General features: G+C 34.8%; 1 protein-coding gene across 1 annotated transcript in view; it reads left to right on the forward strand.

Annotated features, from left to right (window-relative positions):
* The window catches only part of UHRF1BP1L (UHRF1 binding protein 1 like), an 87512-nt gene that overhangs the window by 40684 nt on the left and 19003 nt on the right, over window positions 1-27825 (forward strand). The window contains exons 5-15 of the mRNA XM_040234912.1: window positions 46-235; window positions 1068-1208; window positions 2260-2430; window positions 6838-7018; window positions 11457-11540; window positions 13184-13366; window positions 13894-14012; window positions 16521-16662; window positions 20225-20418; window positions 22085-23586; window positions 23936-24111. Coding sequence (XP_040090846.1) covers window positions 46-235; window positions 1068-1208; window positions 2260-2430; window positions 6838-7018; window positions 11457-11540; window positions 13184-13366; window positions 13894-14012; window positions 16521-16662; window positions 20225-20418; window positions 22085-23586; window positions 23936-24111 — 3083 coding nt within the window. The remainder of the gene's footprint in view (window positions 1-45; window positions 236-1067; window positions 1209-2259; window positions 2431-6837; window positions 7019-11456; window positions 11541-13183; window positions 13367-13893; window positions 14013-16520; window positions 16663-20224; window positions 20419-22084; window positions 23587-23935; window positions 24112-27825) is intronic.

The raw sequence follows: 27825 nt of genomic DNA on the forward strand, positions 1-27825 counted from the left end.
TTTATTTTTGGCTTTAATGCATTATATTTTGCTTTGTTTTCCCAGTGAATATGGCTTTGCTGAAAAAGTAGTTGAAGGAATTACTGTTTCTGTAAATTCTATTGTCATTCGCATTGGAGCAAAAGCCTTTAATGCCTCCTTTGAACTTTCCCAGCTAAGAATCTATAGTGTAAATGCAAACTGGGAACATGGAGATTTAAGATTTACTCGTATTCAAGATCCACAGAGAGGAGAGGTAAAGATTCAATTTTTCTTTCTTTGTTTAAAAATGTTTTAGCATTGATTAATATTAAAGTACATTTAAAATAATTACTTTTTATGGTTGCTTATATTCACATACTACTAGATTTACTTTTTTCTGTAAACTATACTTTTCTTTGTATTATTTTTGTTTAACTATAAAATGTACATTTTTAATGTTTTTACTGTAGTCTTTCAACTTACAGAGTTAATGAGTCCTATTTTAACTTCTAAGCTACTCAGAATTGAATTTTAAATTTACAAAATTAAAATATGTTTTGTTAAATTCTTTTTGGTTACATAATTCAAATGTTTTTTGTGTTTTATATTAAAATTAAATTACTTAAAACAAACGTGTCAGCAGCTTTACAGATGATGAATATAATTATGGAGATGTGTTACTGAATTTGAAAGTATATAATTAAAAGTTAAAGCTTGATGAATAGATCTAGAATATCATGTGAAAATTTGTGAAGAGATGCATTTTCTTTTTTGGCTGCACTTGGTCTTCACTGCAGTATGAGTGCTTTTCTTGAGTTGTGACACGCAGGGTCTTCTCTCGTTGTGGCCCACAGGCTTCTCTAATTGGCCCAGGGGCTTAGTTGCTCTGCGACATGAGTTGCTTCATGGCACATGGGATCTTAGTTCCCCGACTAGGAATCGAACCCTTGTGCCCTGAATTAGAAGGTGGATACTTACAGTTGGACCACCAGAGAAATCCCACAAGATACATTTTTGTAACAACTTTTTTGCTTTGTTTTTATAAATCTACATTTTTTCTTATTCCATTTTGTGTTTGTGAAGCTAATCTCTTGCTTTCCCTTTAGGTTTTGACCTTTAAGGAAATAAATTGGCAGATGATTCGAATAGAGGCAGATGCTACCCAAAGCTCACATCTTGAAATTATGTTTGCTCCTGTTCGATTAATAACCAACCAATCAAAAATCAGAGTCACACTTAAAAGAAGAGTAAGTTAACAGAGTTACCTTTTGATTCATGTGCTAACTATTGGAATTGATGAAAAATTTTAAATTATTTATAGGTGATATATTGGCCTATTAAAACAGTGCAAAATAAAAGGAAGAAATCTGGTGTGATGATAGCATTAGGTTTAATATTAGTATTTTTATTTTTGATAAATTGAATAGATTTCTCAATTACAAAATATTTATTGAATAGTAGCTTTTTTATAATTTTATGTCTCCTATGGAATATTCCTCAGGAGTGGGTAAAGTCTTCACTATTAGTGACCAAAACTACTAGTTTTAGAAGACTATTAAGATATGACTCGATATTTAGATAAATATGGAAGATAGCTGCTTAAGGATGTCAGCATTTGAAAATCCACCATAGACTTTGATGAAATTTAATGTGGGAAACTAATCACTTTTTAAAAAACATGGCTCAATTGAAAGAATTTTTCAGAGTATGACACTTAACACAAACATTGTGAAATGTGGTTAAAATAGCATTTTAGTTAATTACTTTTAATGCCTCCTTTTCTACTATAATTACAGTTGACCCTTGAACCACACATTTTGAGCTGTATGGGTCCACTTATATGTGGATATTTTTCAATAGCGTATACTGCAGTACTACATGGTCCAGATTGGTTGGACCCGAGGATACAGAGGAACCCTGGATATGGAGGAACCTTGGATACAGAGGGCAAACTATAAGTTATATGCATTAACCCCTGCATTGTTCAGGGATCAGTTAGGGTTGCATTAACATTGATAATTACATGATTTTAGCTATAAATGCAGAATTAAATTATATAAATGCTTATACCTATGTAACATGTGCCTGTTAAGGTAAAGGAACCTGTCAGTCTTTTTCTTACCACTGTATCTCCAATACTAGGAAATATTTCTTCCATATTATAGGAACTCAACAAATATTTGGTGATAAAGGAAGCGTTTATTTAAATCATTGAAAAAATTTTAACTTTTAAAAAATACAAGTGCATTCTAAGTTTTATTACTTGGCTTAATTTTATGAATAATTTTTCCCTGACAGTTAAAGGACTGCAATGTCATTGCAACAAAGTTAGTTCTAATATTGGATGACTTATTATGGGTTTTAACGGATTCCCAGTTGAAGGCTATGGTACAATATGCAAAATCTCTTAGTGAAGCAATAGAAAAATCAACAGAACAGAGGAAGAGTATGGCTCCTGAACCTACACAGGTATGCTATTAAATTTTAATAGGAAAAACACTTCACTTTACATGTAAGTGGTTTAAAACCCAGAATGGTTAGTTGTTTTCTCTATGTGAAATAGATTATAATACTTTGAGTCCAAAAATTTCTTGTATATCAAATATATTTCTGTGTATATAGTACATATCTTATTTGCAAGTCTGTGCTTGGCACTAGACTTAATGATAACATAAAAGTATTTTGATGTTATGAATACGTATTTTCAGGAAATTAAAAAAAATACAGTAGTTAAAAATTACTAAAATCCAAAAGAAAAAAACCTGGGTAATTATAGTCAAGGGAGAGAATGTAAGGATTGACATAAAAGCCCTAGGGAATTGCTGAAGATGAACACAAAGCTATTAGAATTGTCTGATGGCTGGGACAAAAATGAGGAAGCTATTTAATGATCACTTTCTTAAAATCAGAAGCATTACTAGTTTTTTTTTTCTAAAAAGAAAAAGTTTTCTAACCTTTCCTAGTACTAAATACTGAGAATTTAACATGAAGATTTTTGTAGAAGGGAAGTTGGAAATCCCAGTGTGTAGTGTCTTTTGATAATTTTATGAGTATGATTGACTTTTTATATCTGTCCAATAAAAACTTAATGGATATTGTGAAATCATACTTCTATGAATTATGTCATTGGAAATAGAGTAATTACATCTTAGATGCGTACTTTGTTGGTGATCTGGCTGACACGTGGTAATTTAGGCTTTATTGTGCCTGTCAAATTGTCATTGTTTACTGCCTGCCTGCTTTGTCATCAGGTGTAGGGCTAGATGCTGCTGATGTGAAAATAAATATTGTCTTAACCTGCCCTCAAGGAGCTCAGAATGTAATGGGGAATCAAATGTAAAACACATCATTGCAGTCCAACATAAATGCTAGAGTGCAGAATTAGAAATGGGGATGAGGGACTTCCCTGGTGGTACAGTGAATAAGAATTTGCCTGCCAGTGCAGTAGATGTGAGTTTGATCCCTGGTCCAGGAGGAAATGGCAGCTCACTCTAGTATTCTTGCCTGGTAAATCCCATGGATGGAGGAGTCTGTGAGATTTCAATCTTTAGAGTCAGACACAACTGAGCAACTGAACAACAAGAACAACTGGGAAGATTCCACATTCAGTGGAGCAACTGAGCACGTGCACCACAACTACCGAGCCTATGCTCTGGAGCGTGTGAGCCGTAGCTACTGCAGCCTACATGCCTAGAGCCTGTGCTCTGCAACAGGAGAAGCCACTGCAATGAGAAGCCCATACACCACAATAGTGAGTAGCTCCCTGCTCACTACAACTAGAGAAAGCCTGCACACAGCAATGAAGACTCAGAGCAGCCAAAAAAAAGAGGGGTTTAGTGTTACTAGAGCATTCTTTTTGAGAGTGATGTACACATGCCTTGTGAATGTGCCAGCTTCCTGTTTTAAAAAAATTGTTTCACATCTTCCATTTTGATGTATACTCTTTCTTGTGTTAAGATGTCAGTCTGGTTCTCCAGTTCCATGATTATGCCTATCCTAGTATCCTACTTTACTAATGAAAAGCATTCTTCTTACTCATCCTGGTTCTTACTGTGATAGATTTGTCAGGGGTGGATGGTGAGGCGGGCAGGAGGGTTTTGACCCAAAAATCTATGGGAAATGACAGGCAATTTGAAATATTGCTGTCCATGTAGGATGTGAATGACCAGTGACAAACTAACACATTAGGTGATAGAAGGAAGGAAGATTTAATAAATGTCTGCTGCTAGACTATTAAAAATAATTTTTTTACAATAGATCACTATGTGAATCCTGGCATGTAATTTGAAAGAGTTCAAAGGATCATGTTGCTTTGCTAAAATAAAGTTGATTTCATTCCAGCCTACCTATTGATGTGAACAAAGTTTCCCAGAGCTTTAAGCTATAAAAACAGAATTGATGGTGAATCTTGTTTCATTCTACCAAATAATTAATATTTATCCAATAAGATGTCTTCATATATAATTCTGTGTGGGAATCTAATTTTAAAAGTTTGATGAACTGAGTAATGGATCATAGCATAGAATAGGGTTTTCCTAGGGAAGTAGCCTGAGTTTAAGCAGAAGTGACCACTAGACATGACGGGCATTATATGTTTACTTTTCCCATGGGCATATAGAAGTCAATGGAAATTTTTAAATAGGAAACAAAAGTTAAGTATGAAATGGTGGTATTATAAGAGGGTAGATTGAAGAGTAGGAAGGCTGCCCCTCTAGGGAAGGGGTAGACTTGGATCTCTAGTAATGGTTTGAAAGAAGAAGAAACAAGCCAAATTGGGGAAAGATATTTGAGTGTTTTATCAGTTGAGGATAGAGAAGAGAGAAAAATTGAAAACTTCTTGAATAATTAGTAATTCCATTAACCAGAAGAATAAGTACGGAAGGAAGCAGGTTTGATTAGGGAACATAAGGCTAAGAAAAGGTAATAATGAGTTCCATTTTGGAGTGGAAAAAAATAATTGAGGCAGTACAGGAGGTAATATTTTGCAGTATTACCACTATAACACTAGCCTGTTAAAGCTTGAAGTGACAATTTGTGTATTATAATTTAGGATGTCATTAACAGAGATGATAATTGAAATGAAAGATCAATAGACAAAGTGTTGATGTTAGACAACATCAATAGACAAAGTGTTGTTACTATAGCTTATTTATGCAATATGTAGATAGATGTCTTTATATAAAATAGAATATAGATTAGGAAGCTATATAAAGATACAGGTTAGGAAATGAGAAACAAGGACAAAATTCTATAATGCTACTACCATAACAAAACCAGTGTTAGCATTTTGAGGTATTTCCTTACAGATTTTTTTTTTTTGCCTAAGCATCTGCATTATTTCATAGTTGAGAAAGGATGTAGTAGCAAATGGCTATAGTTTTCTTCCATGTCTTTAGTTAGTCTTTTTTTGTCACTCCTTAATATTTTTAGTAGTCACACTTAGCATTGACATTGCTGTGGAGTCTCTTTCTTCGATGGTAGTTGTCACATCACTATTTTAGGGGTCATTTGAGGTGCCAGGAGTGTGCATTAGAGAGTGAAGTAGTTGTGTTCCTTTGCTCAACTTAGAACTTGAGAGCTTTGCGAACTTGAAAATTAAGAATTTTTTAAAGATTATTCATGAGGTAAGAGTTTATAGTGGCCCACTTTCCCCCCTACAAATAGCATCCAAAAGCCTGAATGTACCTTAGTACGAAGAAAAGAGTTTGTAGGGAGATTAATGCTTATGTTTTTATTTGTATCAGTATTTATCTTGATCAAAGACAGGAAACACAATTAAAGCAATACAGGAGAGTGTTTTCTTTCAAAATATTACCATCATAGACATAAATAGTCTGTAAAGCTTTAAAAGTGGATGGGGGAAAACATAAGAAGAAGTGATTTTTCTGATGAAAATCAGTTTAATAATTAGTAAAAAAGCTTACTTGAATCCCTAGAATTTAAGGCTTCACAACTGTTTCATCTTTGTTTTCCTTTAAATAATGTGGCCCCAGTCATTTTCATCGAGATTCTCATTTACTGAGTACACTTTGAAATTCTTTTTACAGTATGAAAAAGGTATGTATTGTATATAAGCTGTGTATATAGTACTTTAATTTTCTGTAAATAACTATACTTTTGTTAACAAATTGTTCTTAGAAAGTTTAAAAATATTTTAAATAACAAATATGGTCTTCTTTTAATTGTTACCAAAGCTTCATGTATAGTTTTATGGTTAACAGATATACAGATCATCTCATAGTATAGTTATATATATATAGAGTTATTTTAAGCTATTGAACGTTCACAAATGTCTTTATACTTCAACAGTATAGTATGTTTTCTCTCTTTGGGGAGAAAAGAATGTGAACTCACAGACTGTTATAAACCTCTGCTGTTTTCTGGCTTCTTCAAGTTCAGAAGACATACCACACCTCTTAAGAGCACCTGTGGTACTAAATAATATCACAAGTGGTTTTACAAAGTAACTATTTGTTTCTTCAGGGCATATAATAGTGTATGTAGCTAATGTATACAGGGCTCACATTTGTTTTCATTTTTAATATATAGAACTAATATTTAAATAAGCTGCCTTTAATAGTTAATAAATATATTTTCTCAAACAGGAAGGGCTATAAATATGTGAATATAGCTATTCAGATATTTACTAAAACATATTAGGTTCATATTCAGATTGTTTATAGTTCTCTAGTTTTTAGGTTTTAGTTTTATTCCTATATAATTTAGAAAATATTTTAGGGAAACTTAGTTACTAATGCAAAATAAAATGTATTCGCTTATTTTTTATGACTTTATTATTAAAAATATTTAAGATTTCTTGAGTGGGGAATGACAAATATTTAACTTCCAGTGACAAGGCAGCTTTAAATCTTTTAGAGCTCTGCGGTAGCCCCATCTACCCAGCATGCGAAGACACCACAGACTTCAAATGCTCCGGATCTAAATGACGCAATTGTGAAACTGTTCAGTGACTTTGATGTTAAAGAAACCTCCCATCATTTAGTGATTTCTCATCTAGATCTACACATATGTGATGATATTCATGCTAAAGAAAAAGGTAATAAAAACTGCTATTTGAAACTGTTTTGGTTTTCTCTAAAATTTAATGCACATCTGGATTGTTTTTCATATGTAATGAGTAGTCTGTACTCTTAAAATAACTGGTCATAATTTTATCATTCATTGAGATACATAGATGAAAGGTATAATTTTAAGGATTATATATTGGTATAAAATTTTATTTTGCTTTGCTAGTTAGTGCCTCAACATAATTGTTAGCTGTCAATGCTAATGGTAAAATTAGTTTTTGTTTTTTTTTAAAGACTGACATCCTTAGAAGATAATGAAAAATTAGACTTGCCTTTGAATTAGCTTTCTCATAATTTTGAAATTGTTCATAAATTAAATTTTAGTCCATACTCAAGTCATAATTATTTTCACATATATTTTCACTTGATTTTAGCCCAAAGGATGAGAAGTGATACATGTGTATTTTCAGCATGATGGTTTATCTACTATTTTCTACCCCCTTGTGCAATATAAACACTGTTTAAATTTTTTTGTCTCCTTACTCTAGATCTTCCCTAAATTTGGTCAGGAAGCCAAATTCCAGTTAGGAAAGTGTTTTCTTTTAGCTTTAGCTTCTCTTATTTTTCCTTATTTAATGGACACAGGTAATGGGTTAACAGGGAGCTGCCCTTGGTCACTTTGAAAATCTGTGTTTCTGTATTCTAGGTGTTAGGCATTTCTGTATATCCTTCAGAGTGTCCCTGGCCCATAATTGTTAGAAGGTTTCAATGTCCTACTTCTAAGACATTGGTTCTCAAACCTTGATGAGCACGAGAATCAAGCTGAGAATCTTTCATTTATTATTTGTTAAATTTTTATTTATTTTATTTTGTGCTGTGTTGAGTCTTCAGTACTTTGTGTGGTCTTTTTCTTGTTGCAGCAGGCGGGGGTTACTCTTCATTACTGTGCATGAGCTTCTCATTTCACTGGCTTCTCTCGGGGAGCATAGGCTCTAGGTGCACAAGCTTCGGCAGTTGCAGCACATGGGCTCTGTAGTTGCAGTTTGTGGGCCCTAGAGGGCACAAGCTTCAGGAGCTGTGGCACTTGGCTTCAGTAGTTGCAACGTGTAGGCTCTAGAACGCTCAGTAGTTGCGGCACACGGACTTAGTTGCTTCACAGTGCATGGAGTCTTTCCAGACCAGGGATCAAACCTGTGTCCTCTGCATTGCATGTGGATTCTTGTCTGCTCTGCCACCAGGGAAGTCTAAGCTGAAACTCTTTTACATGGAGGTATCTAATCTGTGGGCCTCAGACCTGAATCAAAAACTATGTCTATGAAAGTTGTTGCTCTGGATTTTTATAACCATGAGAATGAATATTGAGACCAACCCTTGATACTTAGCCATAGACGTTATCCTGCCTTCTGAGGCAGCCAGATATCGGCTGCCAGATAAAAAGGTGGAGCAGAAAAGGTTAAAGAAGATTTGAAGTTTGGAGAGATTTGTTGTCTTTTGTTTGTCTACCTTTGTGTCATTTGGCTTATTGGCGGCATCTTCTGCTTTACTGATTTGACAGGCAAATTAAAAATAGTTAAACCAAAATATCAAAATGAGGGGTCAAGGTTAAGTGATAAGCCAGAAAACAGAGAAAAGTGTTTTCTAAGCTCTTTTACATTCCTCATTCTATATTCCCTTATCAGTTCAGTTCAGTTCAGTTCAGTTGCTGAGTTGTGTCCAACTCTTTGTGACCCCATGGACTGCAGCATCCCAGGCCTCCCTGTCCATCACCAGCTCTACTCAAACTCATGTCCATTGAGTCGGTGATGCCATCCAACCATCTCATCCTCTGTCATCCCCTTCTCTTCCTGGCTTCAGTCTTTCCCAGCATCAGGGTCTTTTAAAATGAGTCAGTTCTTCCCATCAGGTGGCCAAAGTATTGGAGTTTCAGCTTCAGCATCAGTCCTTCCAGTGATTATTCAGGACTGATTTCCTTTAGGATGGACTGGTTGTATCTCCTTGCAGTCCAAGGGACTCTCAAGAGTTCAAAAGCATCAATTCTTCAGCATTCAGTTTTCTTTATAGTCCAACTCTCTCATCTATACATGACCACTGGAAAAACCATAGCTTTGACTAGACGGACCTTTGTTGGCAGAGTAATGTCTCTGCTTTTTAATAAGCTGTCTAGGTTGGTCCCTTATAGAATAATATAAAAGATGTTATTTAAGGAGAAAATCCCTCTGCCAAAATAGCTTCCTCACACTACGGATCTATAATCAGTTCTCTGCTATTCTAAAATCCAGAAGGGCCCGAAATTCCTTTTCATAAGTTTGTAAAGAGTTTATTTTCTGGCATAAGTTTATCTAATGAGCATGTTGCTACTTATCATCTTTATTTTACCCACTTAGTGTAAATACTTGATTTTTGCTGAAGAATTACTGTCTTTCATTACTCTATGTAGACTTTCCAGGTGGTGCTAGTGGTAAAAGAACCCTCCTGCCAGTGCAGGAGACATTAAGAGGCACAGATTAAATTCCTAGGTTGGGAAGATGCCCGAGAGGAGGACATGGCAAACCACTCTGGTATTCTTGCCTGGAGAATCCATGGATAGAGGAGCCTCGCGGGCTATGGTCTATAGGGTCACAAAGAGTAGGACATGACTGAAGCAACTTAGCACACATTACTTTGTGCTGCCTCAAAACCTGCTGGCAGTGTTGTGTGTATGTACAAACACACACATACACCCTCACATACATACCATATTACTTTACTAAAAACCTGAAGCAATTTGGCTCCAGGTGTTTTAAATATGAGATTGTAGTTCTATACTAGAAATTCTGCCAGGTGAGATAAATTGGAGTTAAATTAATATAGAGAGTATGTACATAGCTTTATAGTAATTTGTATTTGTTTAGTCCATGCTAGGTTTTTTTATTATTTTTATTTTAGCCTGTGCTGGGTCTCCATTGTGGTACACAGACTTCTCATTGCTGTGGCCTCTCTTGGATTTCAGAAGTTGGAGCATGTGAGCTGGTAGTTGTGGCTCATGGGCTCTAGGGCATAGGCTCAGTAATTGTGATGCATGGCCTTAGCTGCTCCACAGCATGTGAAATCTTCCTGGACCAGGGATCCAACCCTCGTCCCCTGCATTGGCAGACAGATTCTTATCTACTGCATCACTAGGGAAATACTGTCCGGGCTGTTTTAATATTTGATTTTTATGTTGGAGTTATACTGACTGTTTACCATTGGATTTTTTTTAACCTTTTAATTTTTTTCCTTCTAGTTTTATCAAGATATAATTATCATGTAACACTGTATAAGTTTAAGGCATACAGCATATTGATTTGACTTACATATGTTATGAAATGACCATCATAGTAAATGTAGTGCCCATCCATCATCTCATATAGACACAAAATTCAAGAAATAAAAAAAATTTTTCCTGGTGATGAGAATTCCTAGGATTTATTTTCTTAACAACTTTCATATATAACATACAACTGTTAATTATATGTATCATGTTGTACATTATATTCCAAGTACTTGCTTATCTGATAACTATGAAAGTTTATACCTTTTGACTGCCTTTAACCCACTGCCTTTAACCCGTTCTCCCTTACCCTATCTATAACTCATGTATATGTGGAATCTAAAACACAAAATATATGAACAGACATAACAAAATAGAAACAGTTTTAGATACTTCCAATCTTAATGTAGCTATGTGACTTTAGATAATTCACCTAAACTGCTTCTGCTGCTGCTATGTCACTTCAGTCGTGTCCGACTCTGTGCGACCCCATAGATGGCAGCCCACTAGGCTCCCCTGTCCCTGGGATTCTAGGCAAGAACACTGGAGTGGGTTGCCATTTCCTTCTCCAGTGCCTGAAAGTGAAAGGTGAAAGTGAAGTCGCTCAGTCGTGTCCGACTCTATGGACTGCAGCCTACCATGCTCCTCTGTCCATGGGATTTTCCAGGCAAGAGCACTGGAGTGGGGTGCCATTGCCTTCTCCTCACCTAAACTAGTAAATTCAATTGCTTCTTCAATAGGAGGCAAGATGGTGTAGTGTAGTGGTTAAGATTTCCTGGTTTCAAAACCAGCTCTGCACTTACTGGTTGTACAACCTTGACCTATTTAATTTTGTTAAGTAAACAGATTAATGTTACCTGTTTTATAGGTTCATCATGAAGAACAAATAAGTACACTTAAAAATTTTAAAACAGTGCTTGGCATCTGGTTAGGGTTGTAAATATAAAAGTTCTGCTATTCTTGTATACTTACCTTTTAGCTTAGTACTTGCATATGATAAGGGCTCAATAAATATTTACTGATTGAATGCATTTCTTAAAATCATTGTATTATTAACCTTGGTAACAGAGACAGTTGTCACTGCTTGGACTGCCAATGTGGTAAGTGAAATGTTTCTGATATTTGCTTAATCCTTCTTTCTCTATCTCTCTTTCAATTTCATTTTTTTCTTTACCCAGAGTCAAACAGACGTATCACTGGAGGGGCTATGCAACTGTCTTTTACACAGCTAACTATAGATTATTATCCTTATCACAAAGCAGGTTTGTATAATAGTTTCTTTAAATTATGTAAATCTTGCTTTTAAATTATATAGCCAATCTATTGCATTTGTTTTTATTTAATTTTTTAAGGAGAAAACAGATCAAGACACTTGATATTTTTTCCCCTGGCCAGTATCTTATGAAGAAAATATAATTGCCATAGAAAACATTCATGTAGCTTATGTTGAGGTTTATGTAGATTATTAGCAAGTATACTTGTTAGAAATTGAGAAAGATTAGAATATAGACTACATTTGTACTATTTTGTTAGCTGTGACAAAAGAAAGTTATTAATATGTTTTGCATTTTAAATTATATATATTCAAAAATAAAGAAAGTAAAGCAAAAGGGTAACAGTTATTTTAGTTAAGTTTAGGATTCCAGGTACCTTTTTTGAAACTTTTCTGTACTTTCTAAATTTCATCAATAGATATGATTTAATAGATTCTTTAATCAAATATTGATAGGTACTCCCCCTCCCCAAATAATGAAAACTAAAATATGTATGTTTATGGCCAAATTAAGTAATTTGACCGTTTATCCATTTTTGCATTTTGGTGATATGTGACTTTTTTTTTTAAAATTCATACAAATAAGGAAAAACAGATAGCTATAAAGAATTTTCTAGGACTTTTAAAATATAATCAAATTTTTCTCTTCACAAATTTCAATTTTCCAGTATTGTTCATTTCTGTGTCAGTACCTGATAGAATTTAAAGGTTGTGCTATTTAGAGTTTTGTTTGAAGGACTTTGTGTTGCTTTGTCTGTCCTCCTGATTCATTGGTTACTTACATATATTGAATATAATTTTTACCATAGAAATCTTTCCTATTTGTGAGGTAAAACTTGTAGTCATAAAGTAGATTTTATTTTCTTAACCCTTTTACATAGATATTACTTCTCTTAATTGCTACAGAAAAACCTAATAATCCTGATTTAAAATTTTTCCTCCAAAGATACATATATATATCAGTATTTCGGCAGTTACTTTACAATACGTCTTTGATGAAGAACCTTTTTTTCTCTATGGTATTTTCCAGGATTCTATCTAATGGGGTTATGCCAGGTGGGTGAGCATTCAATGGAGGTTGACTGCCGGTGCTGCTTCTTATTGAAACTTTGACTGATGGTCTGCTAAGCCTGGGTTCTAGATACAAATCCTCCCAGGTTATTTTCTTTTAATACTCTCTCTCAATTCTAAATATTTTACTCATGTTTTATAGGAAGATTAATGTCTGTAGTCAGTGAAAACTTCAAATTTATTGAAAGATTAAAGAATCCCTTGAGAAAATAAATATATTACTAGAAACTTTCAGTTCAGTTCAGTTCAATTCAGTTGCTCAGACTCTTTGTGACCCCATGGATTGCAGCACGCCAGGCTCCCTGTCTATCACCAACTCCCAGGGCTTGCTCAGACTCATGTCCATCGAGTCAGTGATGCCATCCAACCATCTCATTCTCTGTCATCCGCTTCTCCTCCCAATTTCAATCTTTCCAAGCATCAGGGTCTTTTCTAGTGAGTCAGTTCTTCGCATCAGGTGGCCAAAGTGTTGGAGTTTCAGCTTGAGCATCAGAAGCTTTGCTATAATGGAATATGTGAAAAGTGTATTTTTCAGTGAAATAGTTGTTATTCATTTTACAGGAGATAGTTGTAATCATTGGATGTATTTTAGTGATGCAACCAAAACAAAAAATGGATGGGCCAACGAGTTGTTACATGAATTTGAGTGCAACGTTGAAATGCTTAAGCAGGCTGTAAAGGATCATAATGTAGGTTCACCTCCTAAATCCCCAACACATGCCTCTCCCCAGCACACACAAACAGGTATTTTACCTATAACAACATTATGTCATTCCCCTAATATTAATTGTATGTGTGTATATGTGTGAATGTGTGTGTATGTTCACCATATGGTATTTTCTGTAAATAAGTATTGTGTTTAATTAATGTCTAGAACACCTGTACCTCATTCAGATCATAGGATTATAGATAAAGCACTTTATAAATTAATATAACTAATAGAAGTAATACCCCTGTAGAATATTACAGACTCCTAAATGACAGGTAGATTTCTCTTTTTAACAGTAGTTCTACCAAAAGTTATTGTATGAGAGTTTCTTAAGTGTGATATAAGTATGATTCCCATTTAAAGAATAGTCATCACAAATAAGAAAGTAATCATCATAACAACTTACATTCTTGTATCAGTTTATATATAAAGTGTTTCCACATATGTTATCTTGTTTGAGAAATTAGGGTTCATCTATATTTCTAGTAGCTGATTAACAATAGAAGAGTGACTGTTAAAAATAATTTTACTCTAAATTGAAAGGAATTTTTGTTTCCCACAGAGAAAGATTCAGCTCTGAAAGGGGCTTCTAAAAAGCCTTTAGCATTATCTCAACAGTCCAAAGTGAAGTTAATGTCTAGTTCTGTTGTGGTTAGACTTGCTGATTTCAATATATACCAGGTATGTTTTATTTTTTTAATTAAATCTTCTGATAAACACCTTTAGTATCTCCTGCAAGCAGCTCTTATAAACTGTGCCACCATTTTATTTATAAATATCTTGACCAGCTTTGTGGAATGACTAAATTAGAGTGGAAATACCAGTTCATTGATTTTTGTTTGCATGGCTGCTCAGAGTTAGGCAGAATGTGAGGTTAAGTGCTCAGTTTGCCATACTGCTAAGTCTGCACAAGACTTCTGACTCCAATCATAGGTTTTTGGATTTCCCTGAATGGCCCATGGATTTGAGAATTCCCTAGAAAAACTCACAGAACACACTCAAATCAATTATGCTCAGCGTCTCATTTATTACAGGGGAGGGATATAAATTAGACAATAGGAAGAGAGCCTAGAGTGAAGTTCTAGAGGGCTCCAAGTTTAGAACATCCTTGCCTCCCAGGATGAACATTTAATAATATGCATGAAATATTGCCCATGTAGTTGAATTCAGTCTCTGGGTGGACTTGATTCCAGATGACACAAGCCTTCACCCTCTAAATACCACTAAGACTATCAAGTGTGGTCAGTCCCGTTCTGAGTCATTTTGTAAAGCATATACTATCAGTTGTGGTCTCAGAGGTCTTCCATGAATAGGAAATTCTAAGAGTTTAGAATTAGCTCCCAAGAGCAGGAACAAAGACCAGACAGACCTCTCTTTGGAGGCCATATTCCATATTACACAAAGGTCTTCATGGAGGAAACTAAAATACAGTTTTTGCTTAACTAAGTATTGGTTATCCTGTGAACAATACTTTTTGGCTAAGAACTCTGTCCTGTTTATACTAACAGTCTTATTCAGGCTATAATTATACAACATGGTCTGACATCCCAGTTGTTGAGACCAATACAATAGGGACATGACCCTTTTTTTTTAAATAAAGAATTTCAAGTATAAATTATCATTTATGAATTATTCTGGTATATTTTGATAAATCTATGTCTTTGAAACTTGGTTTTATCTGAAAAGTTTTCATTTTACTTAGTAATTTTTGACTGGGGCCAGTTTTGCCCTGCAGGGGACACTTGATGATGTCTGAGGACAGTTGTCACAGCTGGGGGGAGGTTGTCACATCTGGGGGGAGGTTGTCACATCTGGAGGGGGTTGCTGCTGATGTCTAGTGGGTAGAGATAGTGATGCTGCTGAACATTCTACAGCCCCCACAGCAAAGAATTATCTGTCCTCAGATATCAATTATGCCAGTTTGGAGATAGGTTGATGTAAGAGTTATTTTCTTGTTGTGCAATTGTTTCTTTCTTAGTATTCTATATGTAATGCATTGTATTTGAATAAGTTCATATGGAAATGGGGAAGGAGGATCACCCGTAATCCAGTATAATTAAGGATGAAGTACAATAAAGAAATCCCACATATACAGAGAACCAAAACAAAGCAAAAGTAACTGGAAGAAAATAAGATAGTATGTTCATCCCAATTTGAAAAACTTTTTAACTGTTAAAAGAAAAAGGAAAAAATTATTATCTACTAAAATAACTTGACACTCTAGAGTTGAAAAGAATTTTTTTCCATGAGTACATAGAAAAACTTATTAGATAGTATAAGGGACTGACTTAAATTTAAGAAGACTGTACAGATACTCACAAGATTTGATTAGCAATTTATAAAAAGGGAACAAACCATTGAAGAGTATCTACTTTGAGAAATATACATGTTTGTTGAATGAACAAAAAAAAAATAACTTTGAGATACATCCCTGGGTCTGCTAAGCAAGCATAAATAAATGAAATTGATAAGATGCTATCTGTTGAACTTTGGAGAGATTTGTGTACATGATTTGATGTAATTATAATTAGCTGTTTTGTGGAGAGCGAAAGATGTGTAACATGAATCTTAAAACTACTAGTTTTTTTGGAAGAAAGCTCAGACTGACAGGAGCATTTATAGTTGTACTGTTATTTTTAAATTTTTATTGTGGTAAAATATACATAACATTTATCATTTTAGCCATTTTTAAGTGTACAGTTCATTGACATTAAGTATATTCCCATTATTGTGTGATTATCACCACTGTCCATCTCCATAATTTTTTTATTGTTCTAAACTAAAGGTCTATAATAGTTATATTATTTTTCATAATAATGAATTATAGTAAATAATTATTATGAAGTACGTAGTTGGGAAGTAGTCTAGTCTTTAAAACTTGAATCTTGTCCTGACTCTGCCATTTATATATTTATACTGTCTCACAGAAATAAGAGTAGTAAATTTGCGAATAAATTTGAACAGAATTGAGTTTGTAATTGATGAGAATCCAAAGAGGTTATGGTTTTATAAGTTGTTTTGTATTATTTTAAAAGAGTTTAATGTGAAATTAAATATATAATAAAGATTACAGTGGCAGTTAATTATTGGAAATAGTTTTAAGTTTGAAGTGATGTTTGTGTTGCATAAATCTTTGGTGGAAAGGGCTTTGTTTAGTGTTACTTCAATAAACTTAATTTCTTTTTTTAGGTCTCTACAGCAGAACAATGTCGCTCTTCCCCTAAAAGTATGATTTCTTGCAATAAAAAATCCCTGTATCTTCCACAAGAAATGTCAGCTGTCTATATAGAGTTCACAGAGTATTACTATCCAGATGGGAAGGATTTTCCAAGTAAGAGCATTTCCTATTTTGTTTTTATTTGTTCATTACTCATGAAGTTTTTTTTTTTTATTCTAAGTTTTTGAGTTTTATAAATGTGAAAAAAGAAAAACAGAAGTCTGTTGTTCTTTACCCTTATAATCATTGTGTTTTGTATGTAACTCTAGTATAGCATTTTTACATACTTATTATTTGTTTCTGTGTTCTTTTTCCTTACTAGCTTGTAGCATCCTTCATATCAAAACTGTGTAGTATTTATGCTTAATTTTATTCCTGTGGTTTGACTCATTTTTGTTCTTAGCAGCTGTTGTTAAATGAAGGAATGAATGAGTTAGATTATTTGTAGAATAAGATCAATGTTTTTTCTTTAGTAAAACTCATTTATATTTCATTTATATAAAACTAAATTTCATTGAAAAATGAATGATGAAGTTACCCATTTAGCTGTAGAGAATTTGGGAGGCTGGGTTTTGATACCCAGATGTATACCTTGGACAACTTGTCTTTAGTTAGAAACATTGAATTACATGAATTTTTATTTGTAAGCTACTTTATGACTGTACATTTGTGTTCTTTGCTATTGTCTCAGTTCATCTGATTCTTCAAACAAAAATTTGCCTTTGTTTATGTGTTACCTTTTTCATTATTTTAGTTGAAAATCATAGTTGAAAAAAGCTGTTTAAATGAAATGGGTTATGTTATTTTTAATTTTAAGTGGGTTAATTTTTAAGTGGAACTCCAAATTCTCTGGCCTACTTAGCCCATTTGTTTATTATTCACTTAATATAGGTTTTTAGTTTCAAAGGGAATTTCTGATGCTCATGCCTTTTTTTGTAAAAAAGAAGATATCCTGGAAATTACTTTGAAAAAAATGTATCAAGCTATTTTATTTCAATCCTCACTTGTACCAATTGTTTAGGATCTAATCCTCACCATCTTCATGCTTTTCAGTGGTCTTTTTGTATGTTTCAAATGTGTTTTCTCTTCCACCTTCTTGACAGAAACTGTGAAAATTAAGATAGGTTAAGGCATTTGCTCAGCACCTCATAAAGAATAAAGTGGCACAGCTGAAACTCAAGTATAGGTTTTCTAAATCAAAATTCTTCCCAGCCATCCCATCCTCACCCCCAAATTGTATTTCACTGCCCTCTAGTTGTTTGCAATCATTTATCTGTAATTGGATAATCCCTTTGTTTCCAACACCCCCTATTGTTTTCCTTAAATAATGTCTCATTCATTGAACTAGTAATTTTTCTTCAGAGTAAAGCCTATAGTTTCCAAGATTTCTGACTTCTAATCTACGTTTATTTTTATCAGTTTTGTTAATGTGCACCAAGGGAATTAAAATATTCTATAATCTATATATTTTCTTCTGATAAAAATATAAAATTCCTCACAGCAATTTGAATCTTAGCTCCCTAATATTTAGGAGTGAAACTGGTTGATGATGTTTAACTACTTTTAACTTTTTATTATGGAAAATTTCACATATATAGAAATAAAGAACATAACATTGAATCCCTATGTACAGGGAAGGATTCATTTGCAGTTCTCACATTTCATCTTTCTGTTAAGTGCTCCAACTTTAAAAATATATAATCTTTTCTTTATAATTATAAATATAACATGCATTCATTATATATTATATATAAAGAACCCCCCCAAAAAAGAAAATATGCCCATGAGCCTACAGTTTAGAGAGAACTTCTGCTAATAAAAGTGTATCAGTTTGCTAACACTGCCATAGTAAAATACTACAGACTGAGTGGTTTAAATAACAGAAATGCATTTCCTCATAGTTCTAGAGGCTGGAATTCTAGGTCAAAGTGTTGGCATGGTTGTTTCCTCAGAGACCTCTCTTCTTGGCTTCTAGAGGGTTGTCTCTTCACATCTTTCCTGTGTGTGTGTCCGTTTTCTAATCTCTTCTTATCACACCTGTCATATTGGACTAGGGCCCACCCCTATGAACTCATTTCGACCATAATTAAGTTTTTAAAAGGCCTGTCTCCAAATACAGTTACTCCTGAGGTATTTGGAGTTAGAACTTCAGTGTGTCTATTTTGAAGGGATGCATTTCAGACCATAACAATGAGTATAGTGTTGTTAGTCCTGTTTTGAATGTATGCATTTGTTTAACATATTTGATTTACATTCTGACCTTTCCCCTTAATGATCCTAGTTTTCTACAAGTTTATTTTAAATGTCTTTAATAGCTATGTAATAACCTATTTCATAAGTAGACCTTAGAAACTGCATATAGATCTTTTTACTGCCTAGTGTACGAAGTTTCTTCCTCTGTCTCAGATCTGCCGTCAGAGTTCTATTCTTCTGAACTACATTTACTCTCTAGTTCTCTCTATGGCTGCCACTATCACTAATCTATATTTGAGATTCCCTCTCCTTTTTTCCCTCAACGTGATTGCCTCAGCAGCTCACCTCCTTACTATCCTTGAAGATAAGCACCTCCACATCCCTGATAAGATGTCTCTGTTGTACTCTAATTTTTCTCCTTTCATATATGTCTCTTATAATCATCCATGAACTTTTAAAGGAAAGATTTGTGACCTTTTATATATTCTTTGTGCCTAATACAATACAGTTAATGTAGTTGGCTTGTTTGAATCTGCTGAAAGAAAGTAAATGAATGAAAGAAAAAAATCCTGTTCAAGACATTGTTACAATGTCATTTCTCTACTGGTATCTCACACCTTGTGTTTATTTTCCTTAAATTAGCATAGTTTAAAAGTTCTAGGTATTCATACTGTTTGCTTTGGTAAAAGTGAATAGGTCTGAAATTTTGGAATAAAAGATCTTCACCAAAATACTCTGAAAATGATAATGGCTTTTATGCAGCAATAGATACAGATTTCAGGGAGTGATACACTCCCTGAACAAATATTCATTTAACGTAAATGAATGAATAAATGAATGAATATTCATTTAACATAAATTAGCACTAAAACATTTATTCAGCCCATAAGAGTCCAATGTTTTGAAGGATCTATGAGTGTATTTGTTTGATTATTCAAGTGATACTTGATTTTTTACTTGGCACCAGATACTGTTCTAGGCTTAGGATTAAGTGGAGAATAAAACTTGTGTCTCACTTAGCACTTTCATAAGAAATTAGTCATTAGGCTTGGTCCTTTCATTTTAGAGAATTCAGATTAAGTCAGATAGTAAATCCTTGTAGAAATATGTGACTGAGGATCACAACTTTGATGTGATCCTTTGATACTTTGAGCAAGAAGGTAACATTTTTGAAGTTTGCTTCTTGGTGACTGTAACATTAGGAAAAGAAATCCAAATAATACCTCTTATTTATACAGTCAGATTTAGATCAAACTGTATAGTTTTCTATTAGTGAAGCATTGAAGATGTTTCCTATCTCTCCAGACATGTTTGCTACCATCCCCTTCCACATATAGTATCACTTAAATTTTGTAAATAACATTGTAAAACATTTTAATGTTAATATGGAAAGAATAAAGCTTAAACATGTATTTTCTGTTCTCAGGGAAGATTTAGAACTATCGGTTTATTAAAAATCTTTCTAAATTTTTTTTCTCTACAGTTCCATCTCCCAACCTTTATAGCCAGCTGAATGCACTACAGTTTACTGTGGATGAAAGAAGTATTTTATGGTTAAATCAGTTTGTGTTGGATTTAAAACAAAGTCTTAATCAATTTATGGCTGTGTACAAGTTGAATGACAATTCAAAATCTGATGAGCATGTTGATATTCGAGTCGATGGCTTAATGCTAAAGGTACCATATAAACAAGTGGCTGTGAGAATAAAAACCATTTTTACAGAAGAAAAGTTAACAGCATTGTAATTTCCAGGATTTAAGATGGGTACTCAAATATAAATCAACTTCATTGCAATCTTAATTTTAATCTGTTTTCAATTATAGAAGCTTTAAGGGACTGCTTCCTTTCTCTTCCCCATTCCTTCTTTCTCTACTTCTTTTTTTATTTTTTCCACTGCTCATCCATTTGGAGGTAAGCAGTAGAAATAAGTTATTTTTTCTTCATAATCTGTTTTATTTTTGACTACACTGGGTCTTCGTTGCTGTGCTCAGGCTTTCTCTAGCTGCAGTGAGTAGAGTCTACTGTTAGTTGAGGTGTGCAGGCTTCTCAGAGTGGTGGCTTCTCTTGTTCCCGAGGGTAGTTTGTAGGTACACGGGCTTTAGTAGTTGCAGTGTGCGGGCTCAGTAGTTGTGGCTCACAGGCTCTAGAATGTGGTCTTCAGTGCTTGTGGCACGTGGGCTTAGTTGCCTGGCAGCATGTAGAATCTTCCTGGACCAGGGATTGAACCTGTGTACCCTGCATTGACAGGTGGATTCTTAGCTACTATACCACCTGCTGCTGCTAAGTCGCTTTAGTCATGTCCAACTCTGTGCGACCCCAGAGATGACAGCCCACCAGGCTGCCCCATCCCTGGGTTTCTCCAGGCAAGAAGACTGGAGTCGGTTGCCATTTCCTTCTCCAATGCATGAAAGTGAAAAGTGAAAGTGAAGTCACTCAGTCGTGTCCGACCCTTAGCGACCCCATGGACTGCAGCCTACCAGGCTCCTCCATCCATGGGATTTTCCAGGAAAAAGTACTATACCACCAGGGAAGTCCTAAATGTCATTTTTTCACTCCGCTTCTTACCAGAGCTGATAAAATTTTTTTTAATAAAGGTAAATAATACAGTGAAGTTTTAAAATTGTGTCTGGGCTTTATTTATTACATTTATTCTGTTATTAATATCTAGAGATAATGAAAGTTCCTTTTTATTGCTGCCAAGTAGTTGATAATCAGAGTTCCATGGATACTTGAACTTTAAAGGAAGGAAGCTAAAAAAAAATAGTAGTATAGTTTGAACTCTTTGTTGTAAATATTTTGAAGATTGGGCTTTATTATCTGTAGAAAATAATTTTACTAAATAGTTTGACCTACACTCCTATGTTATTTTCTTAATAGTTTTCTCCCAAATAAATGGCTCAAACGACAATTATCCAGTCATTCCATTTACTTATCTAGTCATCTTCCAGATCACTTGAATTTAAAATATTATGACAAAAAATTCTCTTTTCCAAACTTGGCACTTATATACTCAGGGCATATATATATACAAACTCAGGGCATAGTAAGAATTTAATAATTGATTTACTTGATTTAATTCAGTTTTGTCCCTTTTATTTTGTGATAGTGTGTTATGTATATCTTTCATTGTGGTTTTTTTCCCCTTTGGTTCTTTTCTTAGTTGTTAATCATTTAAGCCTTTTCATTTGGTTTAATCAGATTTGGGGGGAGAGAATATTTTATGTCAGGATAGAAAAATAGTGTTTTGGGGAGAAATGTCAGAAAGGATTTCTGTGCTGTCATTTTATTTTCAAGCTGTGTGGATTTGTAAGTCAGGCTAGATTTTTTTTTTTTCTCTTCTAGTTTGTTATTCCTTCTGAAATGAAATCTGAATGTCATCAAGATCAACCACGTGCAATTTCTATTCAGAGTTCTGAAATGATTGCTACAAATACAAGACACTGTCCAAACTGTCGACATTCTGATTTAGAAGCTTTATTTCAAGACTTCAAAGATTGTGATTTTTTCAGTAAAACATATACCAGTTTCCCCAAATCTGGTGACAATTTTAATCTTCTGCATCCAATCTTCCAGAGACATGCTCATGAACAGGATACCAAACTGCATGAAGTTTATAAAGGCAATGTTACCCCCAAGTTGAGTAAACACACTCTTAAAACCTCTGCTGCCACGGATGTTTGGGCTGTGTACTTTTCTCAATTTTGGATGGATTATGAAGGGATGAAAAGTGGAAAAGGACGACCAATAAATTTTGTAGATTCTTTCCCTCTTTCCATCTGGATTTGTCAACCAAAAAGGTATGCAGTGTCACAAAAATTGCTGCAGACTTGTAATCAAATCTCTCTAAATACATCACAAAGTGAGTCTAGTGATCTGACTGGCCGATGGAAGCGAAAAAAGCTCTTGAAGGAGTATTACAGTACAGAATCTGATCCCTTGACCAGTGGTGATCAGAAACCTTCTTCAGATACATTTTTAAGATTTTCTTCACCATCATCAGATGCAGATATTCATGTCCTGGTTCACGTTCGTAAACATGTCAGTATGCAAATCAATCACTACCAGTATTTGCTCTTGCTTTTCCTCCACGAGTCACTTATTTTGCTTTCAGAGAATTTAAGGAAAGATGTAGAAGCTGTGACTGGCAGTCCAGCTAGTCAGATGTCTGTTTGCATCGGAATTTTACTTAAAAGTGCAGAAGTGGCTCTTTTGCTACATCCTGTGGATCAAGCAAATACTCTTAAGTCTCCCGTCTCTGAAAGTGTGAGCCCAGTGGTTCCGGATTATCTGCCTGCAGAAAATGGAGAATTTTTGTCTTCAAAAAGAAAACAAGTTAGTAGTGGAATAAATCAAATTAGAAGCGTAACTCTTAATCATATGTCAGACAACAGATCTATGAGTGTTGACCTTAGCCATGTCCCTATGAAGGATTCTTTGCTTTTTAAATCAGCTAGTGATACAAATCTGCAAAAAGATATTTCTTTCCCAGATTATTTATCAGATAAAAATTTAGGGAAAATAAGCGAAGATGAAAGTAGTGGACTTGTTTGCCAAAGTGGCTCAGGAGAAATTGGATCAGAAACAAGTGGCAAAAAGGATTCATCTTACACAGATTCAAATAGTGTCTTAAACTACAGAGAAGATTCACGTATACCGTCATTTGATGATGGTGGTAATCAGAACATACTTTCAAATAGTTTAACTAGTAAAAGAAGTGAAACCATAGAGTCGATCTTTAAGGCTGAAGATTTGCTTCCAGAAACAGCTTCACTCTCTGAGAATGTGGAAATCAGTAAAGAAGAAGCACCCATCATCAGAACACTTAAATCACAATCATCCTTCAGGTAATGACTTACTGTTGGATTCGGATTGGGAGTTTGTTTAATTGTATGTGTTTGTGTGTGTGTGCGTGTGTGTGCGTGCACATGCACACAACACCCAAGCATGTGCATGAGCTTTTGAGTATCTTTTGGCTTTGGACAGAGAACCATGAAAAATGAGGCATTGTTAAAATTAGCACATGGAAAAATAAGTTTTTCAGAATATGAAAATACTTCGAGCTTATCCTTAGATAATATAATTTTAAAACTTTGTGTATATTATATATATATATATATATTGTTTGACATATTCTTTAGAAAGTATCCTTTTCCATTTATGTGATGATTTTCTGATACTTTTGTTTGTTAACAGTGGAAAGCCTAAGGAACGTTGCCTACCCAACTTGGCTCCACTATCTATTTCTTATAAGAACATGAGAAGAAGCCCCTCACAAACCTCACTGGATACCATTTCACTTGACAGCATGATATTGGAAGAACAGTTATTAGAAAGTGATGGAAGTGATAGTCATATATTTTTTGAAAAAGGTAAAGCAATTCAATTTAAGAATTTATATACACACAAATCTTAGAAGTGGCATTTAAGGTGTTTTTAGTTATACTCAGTAATCAGTCATAGCCTAAAAAGATCTATTTATACACACATACACACACAATACAAAGAACATTGTACCTAACTTCCTAATAGTTGTTCTAGTGCATCTTTTGACCAGATACTCCTTCCTTTTTATGGATGACGTGTAGCAGTTATTTATATATAGTCATTTAGATCATAAAGTTATTTATATATAGTCTTTAGATCATTAATGCTACTAGCCTCTATCACAGGGACCCCTGTATCTGGAATTTGATTCAGTTCAGTTCAGTCGCTCAGTCGTGTCCGACTCTTTGTGACCCCATGAATCGCAACACGCCAGGCCTCCCTGTCCATTACCAACTCCCGGAGTTCACTCAGATTCACATCCATCGAGTCAGTGATGCCATCCAGCCATCTCATCCTCGGTCGTCCCCTTCTCCTCCTGCCCCCAAACCCTCCCAGCATCAGAGTCTTTTCCAATGAGTCAACTCTTCACATGAGGTGGCCAAAGTACTGGAGTTTCAGCTTTAGCATCATTCCTTCCAAAGAAATCCCAGGGCTGATCTCCTTCAGAATAGATTGGTTGGATCTCCTTGCAGTCCAAGGGACTCTTAAGAGTCTTCTCCAACACCACAGTTCAAAAGCATCAATTCTTCGGCGCTCAGCCTTCTTCACAGTCCAACTCTCACATCCATACATGACCACTGGAAAAACTGTAGCCTTAGATGGGCTTAATTTGCATGATGAATTCTCAACTATGACTGTAATTTTTCCAGTCTATATGTTCTATGATTGTAATTTTTCCCAAATGGATCTATGTGGTTCTGTGACTATGGTTCTATGACTGTAATTTTTCCAGAACGGATCTGTTGATTCTTTGTAGTTCTGTGACTAATTTTTCCAGAATGGATTTTTGATTCCCATAACCAGAATTCTCCTTCATACATGATAGTGTATGATGGAACTACATGATTCCCCTATTTTATTCAGAAGCAATGAATGCCCCAGTACAGACCATTAAGAATAACTTAGTATTAGACACATCCCCATCACTAAGACATTGGGGACTTTGTGAATAGGAATAAAACTGTGGACCATAGCCAGAAAATAGTTGCCTGTACAGACCTTAAAGTTTAAGAGAGGCAAATATGAATTACTTTGCATATGAAGAGTAAAAGCCTGTTGATATAGTTGAAAACAGCTTAGGTTAGGAAAAGCTCATAGCTTTAGAAACTGAAGCTTGGAGAAATTAATGTCCAGATAAGAAGTGATAGAGGCAGATTTGGATCTCAATTGGTCTGACTCAGGAACCTAAGCTTTCAACCAACCAGTATGCTATGCCAGCAATCCAGCCTTGGGAAATGATTACTGTATGTAAACAAAAAGCGCTTTTGTAGCCCATTCACAGTAATCATCTTCCCAGCATACTTTACCAGTTAAATATAGATGAGGTACTGATAGGGGTCATAGAAATGTATTCTTGATTCAGATAGCTCTATTTCCTAGTTCCCTTGCCCCCTTTATGGCTTAAGATTCTACTTTAATACAAGATTTCTGTTTTGTGATCAAATGATGCTTCTACAGTGTTCCTATAGAAAACATCTCCATTTATTTTCAGAAAGTATCAGTGATTTTCTTATTTCTGAAAATTAAATAATAAAAGTGACTACCACTCAGTGTGGAAAATTTGGAAAATATAAACTACTACAATTTGGAGAATAACCCAAAAGTCCCACAGTCTAGAGATACCAATTGTAATTTATCTTGTTCAGTTCAGTTCAGTTCAGTACAGTTGCTCAGTCGTGTCTGATTCTTTGCGACCCCATGAATCGCAGCACGCCAGGCCTCCCTGTTCATCACCATCTCCCGGAGATCACTCAGACTCATGTCCATTGAGTCCGTGATGCCATCCAGCCATCTCATCCTTGGTCGTTCCCTTCTCCTCCTGCCCCCAATCCCTCCCAGCATCAGAGTCTTTTCCAATGAGTCAACTCTTCCTAGGAGGTGGCCAAAGTACTGGAGTTTCAGCTTTAGCATCATTCCTTCCAAAGAAATCCCAGGGTTGATCTCCTACAGAATGGACTGGTTGGATCTCCTTGCAGTCCAAGGGACTCTCAAGAGTCTTCTCCAACACCACAGTTCAAAAGCATCAATTCTTCGGCGCTCAGCCTTCTTCACAGTCCAACTCTCACATCCATACATGGCCACAGGAAAAACCATAGCCTTGGCTAGACGGACCTTAGTCGGCAAGGTAATGTCTCTGCTTTTGAATATACTATCTAGGTTGGTCATAACTTTTCTTCCAAGGAGTAAGCGTCTGTTAATTTCATGGCTGCAATCACCATCTGCAGTGATTTTGGAGCCCCCCAAAATAAAGTCTGACACTGTTTCCACTGTTTCCCCATCTATTTCCCATGAAGTGATGGGACCGGATGCTATGATCTTCGTTTTCTGAATGTTGAACTTTAAGCCAACTTTTTCACTCTCCTCTTTCACTTTCATCAAGAGGCTTTTTAGCTCTTCTTCACTTTCTGCCATAAGGGTGGTGTCATCTGCATATCTGAGGTTATTCATATTTCTCCCAGCAATCTTGATTCCAGCTTGTGCTTCTTCCAGTCCAGCGTTTCTCATGATGTAGTCTGCATAGATGTTAAATAAGCAGGGTGACAATATACAGCCTTGACGTACTCCTTTTCCTATTTGGAAAATGTATATATATATTTCCATACATGTATATATAGTATCACACCATATATATGGTTTTCAGCCTGTTTTTTTTTTTTACCAGTATTAAATTATTAAATTTTCATAAGAATGGACCCTGACTTTTCAATTGTTTCCCTGATACTGGATATTTAGATTGTTTTTATTTTTTTTCACAGCTATAAGATGCTATAATTAGTATCATTGTACATAAATTTTTATCTTCATTTCTAATAACTGTCTTAGAATAGATTCTAGCTGTAGACTGTTCTTAGGATCTTGAAAAATACAGAGGCATTTGATTTTATGTGTAACGCTTAAATGATATATGAGTGTGTATTCATAGTTCTCTTTAATAATTTTCTTTCTATTAAAATAATTATTTTCATTAGGAAAAGACTCTTATTTTTTCTGTGTTTTGTTTTAATTTTACAAGAAATATATGAGTTCTTTCTCATTTAAGAAAACATCAGATGTCATAGAAATATCTAGAGTAAAAATTTAAGGTATCACTGTAATACCACCATTACTTTGCCCTTGATACTGTTCCCCATTCTGAAAATAGCTACCATTGACTTTTGGTATATATAATTCCAGACATTTTTCTTTGTGTTTTTATATACATGTTTGTATGTTTACATGGCTTCCTGATGGCTCAGATGATAATGAATCTGCCTGAGGGTAGGAGACCCAGGTTTGATCCTTGGGTTGGGAAGATCCCTGGAGAAGGGAATGGCTAACCACTCCAGTACTCTTGCCTGGAAAATTCTATGGACAGAGGAACCTGGCGAGCAAAAGTCTGTGGCGTCACAAAAAGTCGGACATGACTGAGTGACTAACACTTTTCATTTCACTTTCATGTATGTTTCCACATATGAATACTAACACACACACACACACACACACACATACATTTACATACACATCTATATTGTGATTTTGTATTTTTGAATATATATACA

The sequence above is a fragment of the Oryx dammah genome, unplaced genomic scaffold (genome assembly GCF_014754425.2).
Source record: "Oryx dammah isolate SB20612 unplaced genomic scaffold, SCBI_Odam_1.1 HiC_scaffold_29, whole genome shotgun sequence".
In the NCBI taxonomy this organism is placed as follows: domain Eukaryota; kingdom Metazoa; phylum Chordata; class Mammalia; order Artiodactyla; family Bovidae; genus Oryx; species Oryx dammah.